The sequence below is a fragment of the Oncorhynchus mykiss genome, unplaced genomic scaffold, assembly GCF_057628025.1.
Source record: "Oncorhynchus mykiss isolate SJ-2025 unplaced genomic scaffold, ASM5762802v1 scaffold101, whole genome shotgun sequence".
In the NCBI taxonomy this organism is placed as follows: Eukaryota; Metazoa; Chordata; class Actinopteri; order Salmoniformes; family Salmonidae; genus Oncorhynchus; species Oncorhynchus mykiss.
Genome location: NW_028322100.1, coordinates 2,880,001 through 2,897,500, shown reverse-complemented (window position 1 = coordinate 2,897,500; position 17,500 = coordinate 2,880,001). Strand labels below are relative to the sequence as shown.

General features: G+C 47.1%; 1 protein-coding gene across 23 annotated transcripts in view; it reads right to left on the bottom strand.

Moving 5' to 3' along the window:
• LOC110531613 (transcription factor COE3) overlaps nt 1-17,500 on the bottom strand; it is a 218,876-nt gene that overhangs the window by 72,304 nt on the left and 129,072 nt on the right. For all 23 annotated transcript variants that reach the window (XM_090228834.1, XM_090228832.1, XM_090228847.1 and 20 more), the window contains exon 8: nt 16,841-16,958. In XM_090228834.1, coding sequence (XP_090084960.1) covers nt 16,841-16,958 — 118 coding nt within the window. The remainder of the gene's footprint in view (nt 1-16,840; nt 16,959-17,500) is intronic.

The window sequence follows — 17,500 nt, the reverse complement described above, 5'->3', positions numbered from 1 at the left end:
ACAGGCAGTTAACCCACTGTTCCTAGGCTGTAATTGAAAATAAGACTTGTCTAGTTAAATAAAGGTAAAAAATTATAATAATAATAATAAAAAAATACAAAACTAATTGACTGGTTTTACAAGGCAAAAAGGCAGACAAAAACTATTGGTTTGTTCTAGCTACAGAAATCCAGAGGGGGAAAAATGGCTTTGTGTAGCAAACGGTGTGTCAGGGAAAATATGTCCGTTACTAGGGCTGTCACTAGGGCTGTTACTAGAGGCTGTTACTAGGGCTGTGGTGGTCAGGGAAAATAGGGCTGTTACTAGGGGCTGTTACTAGGGGCTGTTACTAGGGGCTGTTACTAGGGCTGTTACTAGGGGCTGTTACTAGGGCTGTTACTAGGGGCTGTTACTAGGACTGTTACTAGGGCTGTTACTAGGGGCTGTTACTAGGGACTGTTACTAGGGGCTGTTACTAGGGCTGTTACTAGGGGCTGTTACTAGGGACTGTTACTAGGGCTGTTACTAGGGCTGTTACTAGGGGCTGTTACTAGGGCTGTTACTAGGGCTGTGGTGGTCAGGGAAAATATGTCTGTTACTAGGGCTGTTACTAGGGGCTGTTACTAGGGCTGTTACTAGGGGCTGTTACTAGGGCTGTTACTAGGGGCTGTTACTAGGGCTGTTACTAGGGCTGTTACTAGGGGCTGTTACTAGGGACTGTTACTAGGGCTGTTACCAGGGGCTGTTACTAGGGGCTGTTACTAGGGGCTGTTACTAGGGCTGTTACTAGGGCTGTTACTAGGGGCTGTTACTAGGGCTGTTACTAGGGGCTGTTACTAGGGACTGTTACTAGGGCTGTTACTAGGGGCTGTTACTTGGGCTGTTACTAGGGGCTGTTACTAGGGACTGTTACTAGGGCTGTTACTAGGGGCTGTTACTAGGGGCTGTTACTAGGGGCTGTTACTAGGGGCTGTTACTAGGGCTGTGGCGGTCATGACATTTCTGTCAGCCGGTTATTGTCACGTTAACTAACATAACCACGTTTAGCATCTCCAGGCCTCCAGCGTTCGAGTCGAATACGCCTCTGGAACATGTAGCACTATCAGGTCACATGTTTTACAACACCTACTCATTCAAGGGTTTTTCGTTATTTTTATTACGACTTTCTACTTTGTGGAAATATTTGTGAAGACATCAAAACTATGAAATAACACATACGGAATCATGTGGTAACCCAAATAAAAGTGTTAAACGAATCAAAATATATTGTATATTTTAGATTTTTCAAATAGCCACCCTTTTGCCTCGATGACAGCTTTGCACACGCTTGGCATTCTCTTAACCAGCTTCACCTGGAATGCTTTTCCAACAGTCTTGAAGGAGTTCCCACATATGCTGAGCACTTGTTGGCTGCTTTTCCTTCACTCTGCAGTCCGACTAATTCCAAACCATCTCAAGTTGGTTGAGGATGGGGGCTTGTGGAGGCCAGGTCATCTGATGCAGCCCTCCATCACTCTCCTTCTTGGTCAAATAGCCCTTACATAGTCTGGAGGTGTGTTGGGTCATTATCCTGTTGAAAAACAAATGATAGTCCCACTAAGCCCAAACCAGATGGGATGGCGTATCGCTGCAGCATGCTGTGGTAGCCATGCTGGTTAAGTGTGCCTTGAATTCTAAATAAATCACAGACAGTGTCACAGACAGTGTCACCCCCACACCATAACACCTCCTCCTCCATGCTTTACGGTGGAAAATACACATGTGGAGATCATCCGTTCACCCACACCGTGTCTCACAAAGACACAGCGGTTGGAACCAAAAATCTCCAATTTGGACTCCAGACCAAAGGACAACTTTTGACCAGTCTAATGTCCATTGCTTGTGTTTCTTGGCCCAATCAAGTCTCTTCTTATTATTGGTGTCGTTTAGTAGTGGTTTCTTTGTAGCAATTTACACAGTCTCCTCTGAACAACTGATGTTGAGATGTGTCTGTTACATGAACTCTGTGAAGTGTTTTAGTTGGGCTGCAATTTCTGAGGCTGGTAACTCTAATGAACTTATCCTTTGCAGCAGAGGTCACTCTGGGTCTTCATTTCTGGGGCGGTCCTCGTGAGAGCCAGTTAACTCTAATGAACTTATCCTTTGCAGCAGAGGTAACTCTGGGTCTTCCTTTCCTGTGGCGGTCCTCATGAGAGCCAGTTAACTCTAATGAACTTATCCTTTGCAGCAGAGGTAAACCTGGGTCTTCATTTCCTGTGGCGGTCCTCGTGAGAGCCAGTTAACTCTAATGAACTTATCCTTTGCAGCAGAGGTAAACCTGGGTCTTCATTTCCTGTGGCGGTCCTCGTGAGAGCCAGTTAACTCTAATGAACTTATCCTTTGCAGCAGAGGTAAACCTGGGTCTTCATTTCCTGTGGCGGTCCTCGTGAGAGCCAGTTAACTCTAATGAACTTATCCTTTGCAGCAGAGGTCACTCTGGGTCTTCCTTTCCTGTGGTGGTCCTCGTGAGAGCCAGTTAACTCTAATGAACTTATCCTTTGCAGCAGAGGTAAACCTGGGTCATCATTTCCTGTGGCGGTCCTCGTGAGAGCCAGTTAACTCTAATGAACTTATCCTTTGCAGCAGAGGTAAACCTGGGTCTTCATTTCCTGTGGTGGTCCTCGTGAGAGCCAGTTAACTCTAATGAACTTATCCTTTGCAGCAGAGGTCACTCTGGGTCTTCCTTTCCTGTGGCGGTCCTCATGAGAGCCAGTTAACTCTAAAGAACTTATCCTTTGCAGCAGAGGTAAACCTGGGTCTTCATTTCCTGTGGCGGTCCTCGTGAGAGCCAGTTAACTCTAATGAACTTATCCTTTGCAGCAGAGGTCACTCTGGGTCTTTCTTTCCTGTGGCGGTCCTCATGAGAGACAGGTCACTCTGGGTCTTCATTTCTGGGGCGGTCCTCGTGAGAGCCAGGTCACTCTGGGTCTTCATTTCTGGGGCGGTCCTCGTGAGAGCCAGGTCACTCTGGGTCTTCATTTCTGGGGCGGTCCTCATGAGAGACAGGTCACTCTGGGTCTTCCTTTCCTGTGGCGGTCCTCGTGAGAGACAGTTTCATAATAGCGTTCGATGGGTTTTGCAACTACACATGAAGAAACTTTGAAAGTTCTTGAAATGTTCTGTATTGACTGACTTTTGTATTTGAATTCATTATGGATCCCCATTAGCTGGGGCCAAGACAGCAGCTACTCTTCCTGTGGTTTATTATGGATCCCCATTAGCTGGGGCCAAGACAGCAGCTACTCTTCCTGGGGTTTATTATGGATCCCCATTAGCTGGGTCCAAGACAGCAGCTACTCTTCCTGTGGTTTATTATGGATCCCCATTAGCTGGGGCCAAGACAGCAGCTACTCTTCCTGGGGTTTATTATGGATCCCCATTAGCTGGGGCCAAGACAGCAGCTACTCTTCCTGTGGTTTATTATGGATCCCCATTAGCTGGGGCCAAGACAGCAGCTACTCTTCCTGGGGTTTATTATGGATCCCCATTAGTTCCTGCCAAGACAGCAGCTACTCTTCCTGGGGTTTATTATGGATCCCCATTAGCTGGGGCCAAGACAGCAGCTACTCTTCCTGGGGTTTATTATGGATCCCCATTAGTTCCTGCCAAGGCAGCAGCTACTCTTCCTGGGGTTTATTATGGATCCCCATTAGTTCCTGTCAAGGCAGCAGCTACTCTTCCTGGGGTTTATTATGGATCCCCATTAGTTCCTGTCAAGGCAGCAGCTACTCTTCCTGGGGTTTATTATGGATCCCCATTAGTTCCTGCCAAGGCAGCAGCTTCTCTTCCTGGGGTTTATTATGGATCCCCATTAGTTCCTGCCAAGGCAGCAGCTACTCTTCCTGGGGTTTATTATGGATCTCCATTAGTTCCTGCCAAGGCAGCAGCTACTCTTCCTGGGGTTTATTATGGATCCCCATTAGTTCCTGTCAAGGCAGCAGCTACTCTTCCTGGGGTTTATTATGGATCCCCATTAGTTCCTGCCAAGGCAGCAGCTACTCTTCCTGGGGTTTATTATGGATCCCCATTAGTTCCTGTCAAGACAGCAGCTACTCTTCCTGGGGATTATTATGGATCCCCATTAGTTCCTGCCAAGGCAGCAGCTACTCTTCCTGGGGTTTATTATGGATCCCCATTAGTTCCTGCCATGGCAGCAGATACTCTTCATGGGGTTTATTATGGATCCTCATTAGTTCCTGCCAAGGCAGCAGCTACTCTTCCTGGGGTTTATTATGGATCCCCATTAGTTCCCGCCAAGACAGCAGCTACTCTTCCTGGGGTTTATTACGGATCCCCATTAGTTCCTGCCAAGGCAGCAGCTACTCTTCCTGGGGTTTATTATGGATCCCCATTAGCTGCTGCCAAGACAGCAGCTACTCTTCCTGGGGTCCAGCGAAATTAAAGCAGTTTATACCATTTAAAAAACATCACAATACATTCACAGACCGTGTGCCCTCAGGCCCCTACTCCACCAGATATATACAGTACAAAATCCATGTGTACATATGTGTGTAGTGCGTATGCTATTGTGTGTGTGTGTGTGTGTGTGTGTGTGTGTGTGTGTGTGTGTGTGTGTGTGTGTGTGTGTGTGTGTGTGTGTGTGTGTGTGTGTGTGTGTGTGTGTGTGTGTGTGTGTGTGTGTGTGTGTGGTGCTTCACAGTCCCCGCTGTTCCATAAGGTTTTTTTGTCTGTTTTTTAAATCTAATTGTACAGCTGAATCAGTTACCTGATGTGGAATAGAGTACCATGTAGTCATGGCTCTATGTAGTACTGTGCACCTCCCATAGTCTGTTCTGGACTTGGGGACTGTGAATAAACCTCTTGTGGCATGTCTTGTGGGGTATGCATGGGTGTCCGAGCTGTGTGCCAGTAGTTCAAACAGACAGCTCGGTGCATTCAACATGTCAATACCTCTCATAAATACAAGTAGTGATGAAGTCAATCTCTCCTCCACTTTGAGCCATGAGAGATTGACAAGAATATTATTAATGCTAGCTCTCTGTGTACATCCAAGGGCCAGCTGAGCTGCCCTGTTCTGAGCCAATTGCAATTTTCCTAAGTCCTTTTTTTGTGGCACCTGACCAAACGACTGAACAGTAGTCAAGGTGCGACAAGGTCCCCCCCCCCCCCCCCTTGTTACAACACAACTGATTGGCTGAAACACATTAAGAAGGAAAGAAATTCCACAAATTAACTTTTAAGAAGGCACACCTGTTAATTGCAATGCATTCCAGGTGACTATCTAATAAAGCTGGTTGAGAGAATGCCATGAGTTTGCAAAGCTGTCATCAAGGCAAAGGGTGGCTATTTGAAGAATTTCGATGATAAAATCTATTTTGATTTGTTTAACACTTTTTTGGTTACTACATGATTCCATATGTGTTATTTCAGCGTTGATGTCTTCACTATTATTCTACAATGTAGAAAATAGTTTTAAAAATAAATACAAATACATTTTTAAAAAAAACTTGAATCTAGTAGGTGTTCTAAAACTTTTGACTGGTAGTTAATATTTAAAAAATATCAGAAGTGCTAGCAAGCTCCGGACCACCAGTAGCCATCACTGAGGCAAACAGTCAGGCACAGAGTTCTCTCTCTCTTTTATCACACCTTCTTCAACACCCAGACTTCCTCTGGCCCCTGCTTCGATGAGCATTCTGGAATGCAGATTCTGCGACAAAGAGACTAGATACCTAAAGATGTACACTCTGTCTGTTTATTTGACGCTCCTCATTTCTCCTGCTCTATTTCCTGTTGCTAAACGGTCAGTGGGAGGGAGGTGACTAACAGTAATGGATTTCCTCCCCCACTCTCACTCCTCCACCCTCTACATTAACTGCTCCTTCATTTTAAAGGTTTATTTATTTATTTAATCTGTCCATCTCTCTTATTGTTGTTGACCGGGGATAGAAGGAGAGACAATGGAAAGGTGCTTGGAACTGTAAAGCCACAAAGCCTTGTAAATAATTCACAAAAGGATGTTTTTGTCATCTGTAGTACCTTTTAGTGTAATTGGGGTAGTTGTACCTAAGGTGTCTGTTGTTTATACCAGCTATCATCCTGTACCACTGTAACATCGTTGTTATAGCTAAGGTGTCTGAGTTTATAATAGCTTTCATCCTGTACCACTGTAACATCGTTGTTATAGCTAAGATGTCTGAGTTTATAATAGCTATCATCCTGTACCACTGTAACATCGTTGTTATAACTAAGATGTCTGAGTTTATAATAGCTATCATCCTGTACCACTGTAACATCGTTGTTATAGCTAAGATGTCTGAGTTTATACCCGCTTTCATCCTGTACCACTGTAGCATCGTTGTTATAGCTAAGGTGTCTGAGTTTATAATAGCTATCACCCTGTACCACTGTAACATCGTTGTTATAGCTAAGATGTCTGAGTTTATACCCGCTTTCATCCTGTACCACTGTAACATCGTTGTTATAGCTAAGGTGTCTGAGTTTATAATAGCTATCATCCTGTACCACTGTAACATCGTTGTTATAGCTAAGATGTCTGAGTTTATACCCGCTTTCATCCTGTACCACTGTAACATCGTTGTTATAACTAAGATGTCTGAGTTTATAATAGCTACCACAGTAACACCAATCTTTCAATCATTGCAATTCAGTTTATATAAAAACAGCACAAAAACTAATGTATGTTAAAAACAAATATGTGGATTTTTTTTTTTTAAATATATCTGTTATTAATAAAAATATAAATGATAAAATACTGATAAAATAACAATGGGTTATAATTATAAGGCGTACATATGATCAATAATGAGACGATATAATCATTGCCATCATGCATTGATTTCCCCCTCTCTTTCCCTCAGCTAGCTCTCTGCCAGCCAGCCAGGTTAATCACCATTAGGTATTGTTGTGTTCTACACTCCAGACAAGGCCCCAGTCTTTGTTTGCTTTAATGTTGGACCAGCCGAGGTTGTATTTGCTCATTCCACGAGCATCTCCCTGTGTAGCAGAGGGGCCATGAGCCCACAGCACACACACACACACACACCGCCACGGGAGGGAGGGAGGGAGGGAGGGAGGGAGGGAGGGAGGGAGGGAGGGAGGGAGGGAGGGAGGGAGGGAGGGAGGGAGGGAGGGAGGGAGGGAGGGAGAGAGATGGTGGGAAGGAGGGCGGAGGGGGGAGGGAGGGAGGCGAGGGAGGCATAGAGAGAGAGAGAGAGAGAGAGAGAGAGAGAGAGAGAGAGAGAGAGAGAGAGAGAGAGAGAGAGAGAGAGAGGGAGGGAGGGAGGGAGGGAGGGAGGGAGGGCTGCCCTTAACTGGCACTGTTGACTCCATGCTAATAAGTTCATACAAATTTTCATTTCTAAGGCTTGCGAGTGACATTTGCTTTTCTTAATTGCAGGCAGGAGCGTTTGAAAAAGCATCAACTCTCTAAAGACAGACAAGACTCCTCAAAGGGACTGACCTTCATCAGCGAAGCCAATTATAGCAAATAATTCACCAAAAATTACAGTAAACAAATTTACTGTCTGTAGGTGAGAGGGAGGGAGGGAAGGAGGGGTGGACGGACGGACGGACAGAAGGAAGGAAGGGTAGGTTGTGGTGGGGGGTTGTTGGGGGGCTGAAGGGAGGCAGGTGGGGGGGTTACGGAGAAGAGGCTGGGTGGGGATGGGGGTGGGGGGTGGACTGGGCAGAGCAGAGGCACAAGAGGAGCTGGCTGGCAGCTGGGGCTTCAGACAGCCACACACACACACACACCGACTCGAATTTCGCAATGCTTCCCCCGTTGGCGGCTAGCGTGGAGACGGGAGAGACGGGGGCCGAGGCTGGGGGGGCCGGGGTTGCTCTAAACCGAGCCGTGCATGAGCCACCTCCATTCTGCCCGTGATTAGCATACATTTTCAATGCACATATAGAAGGGGGGGACATGTGTTCAATGGGGAGCATGGCGAACCAAATTACACAGACAGCGTTAGCCATCTAATGATATACGTGCACAATGCCCTCAAGCAGATGATGGAAATTGGAGAGAGCAGACGTACGCAGTCAGCCAGCGAGAGAGAGACGGACGGGCTGGAACAGGACCAGTCTGGTGTAGGATGTTCTGAATCCAAGTTCACCCAACATACAGGAGTACCAGGCTAGGTAGGCTGTTCTGATGCCAAGTTCACCCAACATACAGGGATACCAGGCTAGGTAGGCTGTTCTGATGCCAAGTTCACCCAACATACAGGGATACCAGGCTAGGTAGGCTGTTCTGGAGCCAAGTCCACCCAACATACAGGAGTACCAGGCTAGTTAGGCTGTTCTGGAGCCAAGTCCACCCAACATACAGGAGTACCAGGCTAGGCAGGCTGTTCTGATGCCAAGTTCACCCAACATACAGGAATACCAGGCTAGGCAGGCTGTTCTGATGCCAAGTTCACCCAACATACAGGAGTACCAGGCTAGTTAGGCTGTTCTGGAGCCAAGTCCACCCAACATACAGGAATAACAGGCTAGGTAGGCTGTTCTGATGCCAAGTTCACCCAACATACAGGAGTACCAGGCTAGGTAGGCTGTTCTGGAGCCAAGATCACCCAACATACAGGGATACCAGGCTAGGTAGGCTGTTCTGATGCCAAGATCACCCAACTTACAGGGATACCAGGCTAGGTAGGCTGTTCTGATGCCAAGTTCACCCAAAATACAGAAATACCAGGCTAGGTAGGCTGTTCTGATGCCAAGTTCACCCAACATACAGGGATACCAGGCTAGGTAGGCTGTTCTGGAGCCAAGATCACCCAACACACAGGAGTACCAGGCTAGGTACAACTTATTCTAAGTAGTCGGATTGTTTTTTTAATTTTAATTTAAAATCATAAAGGACCTATATTTAGTATATAATATATTAAACAATATTCATCAAATGTTTTCCTCTACATTTTTATGTCAGTTATGGGATAATTTATTGTATTGTTCACTAGCTAACGACAAACTAACGACTAGCTAACGACTAGCTAACGACTAACTAACGACTAGCTAACGACTAGCTAACGACTAGCTAACGACTAGCTAACGACTAGCTAACGACTAACTAACGACTAACTAACGACTAGCTAACGACTAACTAACGACTAGCTAACGTCTAGCGAACGACTAGCTAACGACTAGCTAACGACCAGCTAACGACTAACTAACGACCAGCTAACGACTAGCTAACGACTAGCTAACGACTAACTAACGACTAGCTAACGACTAGCTAACGTCTAGCTAACGACTAGCTAACGTCTAGCTAACGACTAGCTAACGACTAGCTAACGACTAATACACCACTTCCTCCCTGCTTGCCAGCTCTCTTCTGATTTTTGTCCTAACCCCAAGTCTTCTGGAAGCGGTTCGGCGCCTGCATGTGTCTTATCTCAACATCAATTGTCACACTCCAACGAATCTCTGGCTTTGTTGTGCTTCAAGTGTACAGTCAACAAGGAGCCAAGAGAGGAAGAGAGAGAGCGGAGAGAAATATTTGGTACTGACTACCCACAACCTACCAGGCCTCCCGGCTCACCTCCCCACGTCCCCCTGTGCCTGGTGTTGACTACCCACAAACTACCAGGCCTCCCGGCTCACCTCCCCACGTCCCCCTGTGCCTGGTGTTGACTACCCACAACCTACCAGGCCTCCCGGCTCACCTCACCACCTCCCCACTGTGTCTGGTGTTGACTACCCACAACCTACCAGGCCTCCCAGCTCACCTCACCACGTCTCCCTGTGTCTGGAGTTGACTACCCACAACCTACCAGGCCTCCCGGCTCACCTCACCACTGTGTCTGGTGTTGACTACCCACAACCTACCAGGCCTCCCGGCTCACCTCCCCACGTCCCCCTGTGCCTGGTGTTGACTACCCACAAACTACCAGGCCTCCCGGCTCACCTCACCACGTCCCCCTGTGTCTGGTGTTGACTACCCACAACCTACCAGGCCTCCCAGCTCACCTCCCCACGTCTCCCTGTGTCTGGAGTTGACTACCCACAACCTACCAGGCCTCCCGGCTCACCTCACCACTGTGTCTGGTGTTGACTACCCACAACCTACCAGGCCTCCTGGCTCACTTCCCCACCTCCCCCCTGTGTCTGGTGTTGACTACCCACAACCTACCAGGCCTCCCGGCTCACCTCCCCACGTCCCCCTGTGCCTGGTGTTGACTACCCACAAACTACCAGGCCTCCCGGCTCACCTCACCACGTCCCCATGTGTCTGGTGTTGACTACCCACAACCTACCAGGCCTCCCAGCTCACCTCCCCACGTCCCACTGTGTCTGGTGTTGACTACCCACAACCTACCAGGCCTCCCGGCTCACCTCACCACTGTGTCTGGTGTTGACTACCCACAACCTACCAGGCCTCCTGGCTCACTTCCCCACCTCCCCCTGTGTCTGGTGTTGACTACCCACAACCTACCAGGCCTCCCGGCTCAACTCCCCACGTCCCCACGCCCCACTGTGGCTGGTGTTGACTACCCACAACCTACCAGGCCTCCCGGCTCAACTCCCCACGTCCCCACGTCCCACTGTGTCTGGTGTTGACTACCCACAACCTACCAGGCCTCCCGGCTCACCTCCCCACGTCCCCACTGTGTCTGGTTTACTGAACAAAGGCGTTGGGTTCGTACTTCTCTCTCTGCGTTCAGCTCCTGCCTCTCAGTGTGAAGCTCTAATCAGCACTCCTCTCTCCAAGGCAACATGGCACCGCGTTAGCGTACATCCCAAACGGCACTATGTAGCGCCCTACTTTTGACTAGGTCCTATGGGGTAGTAGTGCCCTTCATATGAAAATAGGGTGTCATTTTGGTACACAGACTTAGTCACCTTCCTCCTCATCCCTCCAGTATTGAGACACACCAACAGGTCTCATCTTGCCTGCTGTGCTGTACGTACTGAGGACTTCCTTTGTTCTGCCTGCTAAAAATGTCTTGTAATTGTGCCGGTGGTCTCCAGATGGCAGGTTGATACTGCTGCTGATGGGATTATACCTTTTTTTACCTCTCCTAGGGCCATCTGCTCCTCTTTACTGGCTAAAGCCTTGCAGCCTGGATCCGTTTGTCTTTATTGCATCAACCTAACAGCGTTACAGCCACTTGGCATGCAAATCAGATCCACGCTGCAGGGCCTCGAGGAGAGAGCCGGGGTCGCTGAGTACGACACACACACACATACACACACGGTAGAGCGTAGACACAGACGAGGGTCGCTGAGACGCTCTTTACACACCCCTTACTGACGACTACAGGCTCTTTTATGAACTGAGGAACACGTGGAGGTGAGAGAGTAAGGGAGGGGGGCAGGGGGGGGAATTACTATACCATCACCTGGAATACATTATATCCAGCTGGTGTTTGAAACTTAGATAATAGGTTGTATTAGGGAGACAGAATTGCAGATAAACAGAGTTAATAGGTATTCCTGTACAGACTTTGTAGCCAATCTACAGCATAGTTAACATGGACTATACATTAGGACTGTCTGTCTGTCTGTCTGTCTGTCTGTCTGTCTGTCTGTCTGTCTGTCTGTCTGTCTGTCTGTCTGTCTGTCTGTCTGTCTGTCTGTCTGTCTGTCTGTCTGTCTGTCTGTCTGTCTGTCTGTCTCTCTAAAATGGGTAGACAATAAAATATCAGTAATCTGAGATTTGACTGTGATATGAGACTGCGTTTCAAATATTAGATACAGTATGTTTCGTCATGAAATGTTCCATTCTACCCAGCCACGTCTGCCCTCTAACACAATCCACACACACTTCATAGATCTGTGTGGTCTTCACTTAATAACGGGAAGGTGGAGGAGATACACTCCAGATCAGGAGACGGATCATCTGAAAACCACCAGTACAGATCTAGATTCATAAGGACAGGATCTCTGCTGCACACTGGGCTTTTTGATGAGATGAGGTGATTCAGTGGTTGTTGGGTGGGTTGATCTAGTTGTTGGGTTGGGTGAGTAGGCTGTGCAGACGCCAGTTCCCCTGTCCCGCAGGACCCCCTCAGACAGGGGGAGACCAACGGTAGAGTGTGGGGGGGGGGACTCAACCTCTTTAATTGCTCCCTTAATTAAAGCTGGTTGCTAAGCAAAACACGCCTTCTATCCCGTGGATAAGGAGAGAGAGAGAGAGGGAGACAAACAATACGTCACAGGCGGTAACGACTTCACAGCTTAGGGCTAACCATCAATTATTAGATTGTCTTTCTCTGCCCGTTTTGTCATTAGTAAAGAACCTAGTCATTTCCTTCCCCTGCAGAGTTCTGGGGGTTGATATAGTGCATTTCATTGATATAACGCCTTTGCTTCGCCTCTCCTGTTGCATTATTAAAACAATTGTGTTATGATAATCCCTGCCTAATTAAGACAACAACACCCTCGTGCTGTTACAGGTTTGGGTAGCATCATACTATACATACCCAGCCACTTGTACTTGCCACTGATAACTAGCTAATACGCGTTTGACAAGATCCCGTTTCCCAGAGTGTTTGAACTGAACCGAGACCAACAGGAAGGTCATAAGGTTGAACTCTGTCCTTCCTGCATTTATGTTTCCCAGACTTTGCTGCTCCGAATTTATTTTTCTCTCTTTTTTTTCCCTTTTTCTCTGCAGAGCAGCCAATCAGTCAGGCTTCTGATGTGGAGTCAGCTGTGCTGGTTTCCTCATTGATGAGTACGACACCACAGTAGTGCTTTTATAAGGATCTAGCTACAGATCCCAGTAACAACAACCTGACCTCACACTACAGAACCCAGTAACAACCTGACCCCACACTACAGATCCCAGTAACAACAACCTGACCTCACACTACAGAACCCAGTAACAACCTGACCCCACACTACAGATCCCAGTAACAACAACCTGACCTCACACTACAGAACCCAGTAACAACCTGAACCCACACTACAGAACCCAGTAACAACCTGACCCCACACTACAGAACCCAGTAACAACCTGACCCCACACTACAGAACCCAGTAACAACCTGACCCCACACTACAGAACCCAGTAACAACCTGACCCCACACTACAGATCCCAGTAACAACAACCTGACCTCACACTACAGCTCCCAGTACAAATAACCTGACCTCACACTACAGAACCCAGTAACAACCTGACCTCACACTACAGAACCCAGTAACAATAACCTGACCTCACACTACAGAACCCAGTAACAACCTGACCTCACACTACAGAACCCAGTAACAACCTGCCCTCACACTACAGAACCCAGTGACAACAACCTGACCTCACACTACAGAACCCAGTAACAACCTGACCACACACTACAGAACCCAGTAACAACCTGACCTCACACTACAGAACCCAGTAACAACCTGACCCCACACTACAGAACCCAGTAACAACCTGACCCCACACTACAGAACCCAGTAACAATAACCTGACCTCACACTACAGAACCCAGTAACAACCTGACCCCACACTACAGAACCCAGTAACAATAACCTGACCTCACACTACAGAACCCAGTAACAACCTGACCCCACGCTACAGAACCCAGTAACAACCAGACCCCACACTACAGAACCCAGTAAGAACCTGACCTCACACTACAGAACCCAGTAACAACCTGACCCCACACTACAGAACCTAGTAACAACAACCTGACCCCACACAACGCAACCCAGTAACAACAACCTGACCCCACACTACAGAACCCAGTAAGAACCTGACCTCACACTACAGAACCCAGTAACAACCTGACCCCACACTACAGATCCCAGTAACAATAACCTGACCTCACACTACAGAACCCAGTAACAACCTGACCCCACACTACATAACCCAGTAAGAACCTGACCTCACACTACAGAACCCAGTAACAACCTGACCCCACACTACAGAACCTAGTAACAACAACCTGACCCCACACAACGCAACCCAGTAACAACCTGACCTCACACTACAGAACCCAGTAACAACCTGACCCCACACTACAGAACACAGTGACAACAACCTGACCCCACACTACAGAACCCAGTAACAACCTGACCTCACACTACAGAACCCAGTAACAACCTGACCCCACACTACAGAACCCAGTAACAACCTGACCTCACACTACAGAACCCAGTAACAACCTGACCTCACACTACAGAACCCAGTAACAACAAACTGACCCCACACTACAGAACCCAGTAACAACCTGACCCCACACTACAGAACCCAGTAACAACCTGACCCCACACTACAGAACCCAGTAACAACCTGACCTCACACTACAGAACCCAGTAACAACCTGACCTCACACTACAGAACCCAGTAACAACAAACTGACCCCACACTACAGAACCCAGTAACAACCTGACCCCACACTACAGAACCCAGTAACAACCTGACCCCACACTACAGAACCCAGAAACAACCTTACCTCACACTACAGAACCTAGAAACAACAACCTGACCTCACACTACAGAACCCAGTAACAACCTTACCTCACACTACAGAACCCAGTAACAACCTGAACTCACACTACAGAACCCAGTAACAACCTGCCCTCACACTACAGAACCCAGTAACAACAACCTGACCTCACACAACAGAACCCAGTAAAAACCTACCCTCACACTACAGAACCCAGTAACAACCTGAACTCACACTACAGAACCCAGTAACAACCTGACCTCACACTACAGAACTCAGTAAGAACCTGACCTCACACTACAGAACCCAGTAACAACAACCTGACCTCACACTACAGAACCCAGTAACAACTTGACCTCACACTACAGAACCCAGTAACAATAACCTGACCTCACACTACAGAACCCAGTAACAACCTGACCCCACACTACAGAACCCAGTAACAACCTGACCTCACACTACAGAACCCAGTAACAACCTGACCTCACACTACAGAACCCAGTAACAAAAACCTGACCTCACACTACAGAACCCAGTACCACATCCTGACCTCACACTACAGAACCCAGTAACAACCTGACCCCACACTACAGAACCCAGTAACAACCTGACCTCACACTACAGAACCCAGTAACAACAACCTGACCTCACACTACAGAACCCAGTAACACCCTGACCCCACACTACAGAACCCAGTAACAACCTGACCTCACACTACAGAACCCAGTAACAACAACCTGACCTCACACTACAGAACCCAGTAACAACCTGACCTCACACTACAGCTCCCAGTAACAACCTGACCTCACACTACAGAACCCAGTAACAACCTGACCTCACACTACAGAACCCAGTAACAACAACCTGACCTCACACTACAGAACCCAGTAACAACCTGACCCCACACTACAGAACCCAGTAACAACCTGACCCCACACTACAGAACCCAGTAACAACCTGACCCCACACTACAGAACCCAGTAACAACCTGACCTCACACTACAGAACCCAGTAACAACCTGACCTCACACGACAGAACCCAGTAACAACCTGACCTCACACTACAGAACCCAGTAACAACCTGACCTCACACTACAGAACCCAGTAACAACAACCTGACCTCACACTACTGAACCCAGTGACAACAACCTGACCTCACACTACAGAACCCAGTAACAACCTAACCTCACACTACAGAACCCAGTAACAACAACCTGACCTCACACTACAGAACCCAGTAACAACAACCTGACCCCACACTACAGAACCCAGTAACAACCTGACCTCACACTACAGAACCCAGTAAGAACAACCTGACCTCACACTACAGAACCCAGTAACAACCTGACCCTACACTACAGAACCCAGTAACAACCTGACCCCACACTACAGAACCCAGTAACAACAACCTGACCTCACCACAAATCAATTGCAGATTTGAAGTTTATTTTAGAAAGCCATTGAGCAAGAGCCCTATTGAAAACATGTGTGAATAGAGATCACTACATATTTCACACAGTGCAATAATAAGTATAATTATAATAATTATAAATATTACATACATGTGTTTATGAAATTGACCAGTGAAATACAATGAGGTGATGGAGAATTAGAGAAGTACGTTGTGAAGCCAGAAAGGGACAGATGTGATCTGAAGGAACTACACCAGAAGGCTCTTTATCTCAGCAGCTACCAGAGGAGCTAAAGATGACAAGCTACATGAGGAAAGAGAGATGGAACTAAAGAACTAACCCCCCGCGACCACATGACAATGAAGATAAGTCTTTTCAACATCTTTTCAAGGTCTTGTGCTCATAGGGAAACTAGAAAATATTTCAAAATAAAAGTAATTTAGAATGTGCTCATAGGGAAACTAGAGGGTATTTCAAAATAAAAGTCTTGTAGAATGTGCTCGTAGGGAAACTAGAGGGTATTTCAACATAAAAGTATTGTGGAATGTGCTCATAGGGAAACTAGAGAGCATTTCAAAATACAAGTCTTGTAGAATGTGCTCATAGGGAAACTAGAGGGTATTTCAACATAAAAGTAATGTAGAATGTGCTCATAGGGAAACTAGAGGGTATTTCAAAATAAAAGTATTGTAGAATGTGCCCGTAGGGAAACTAGAGGGTATTTCAACATAAAAGTATTGTAGAATGTGCTCATAGGGAAACTAGAGGGTATTTCAAAATAAAAGTATTGTAGAATGTGCTCGTAGGGAAACTAGAGGGTATTTCAAAATAAAAGTCTTGTAGAATGTGCTCGTAGGGAAACTAGAGAGCATTTCAAAATAAAAGTCATGTAGAATGTGCTTGTAGGGAAACTAGAGAGCATTTCAAAATAAAAGTCATGTAGAATGTGCTCGTAGGGAAACTAGAGAGCATTTCAAAATAACAGTCATGTAGAATGTGCCTACCATGATAGAGATAAGGAGGGTCCGTACCTTCAGAAGGGTCTAGACGTCGAGCCCTTCTGCCGTGCTTGGAGTTGTTATGGACAAACATGTTATCTGAGACCGCCAGGACGTGACCGTCCACGTTGACCGTTGTTGATACAACAACCTGCAACAGGAGTGAAAGGGGGAGCCAGTCATTAAAACAGTCTGTCTATGTATCTGTGTCAGGAGCCAGGTCATGTCGGCCCATTGCTGCCACACTGTTAACACAAAGTGCTTTGTGACAATGTAAACTAGTGACAACTGAGCTGCCACCAACTCGAAGGAGAAGAAACCCCTTGAGTTTTTTTTAAACACTTGGGTTTCCATTCCATGTGGCCTCCAACACAACAGACTAGCTGCACTACTATGGGTTCATGACATCACTATGGGACGTTCAGTCTTTCTGTTATAACACTGCATGCTATACCACTGGCCAGTAGCAACAGGAATAGCTGAGCATCCACACAAGGCCAATGGGAGGAAGGTTATGTCTCAGGTCTACAGTAATATACAGGGTTGTGTTCATGACACAGCCATGGGAGGAAGGCCTGTCTCAGGTCTACAGTAATATACATGGTTGTGTTCATGAGATAGCAAATGTAAGGAAATGTACGTAAACAGTCAGGGACGACCTGACCTGACCTGACCTGACCACAGTAAGTTGGA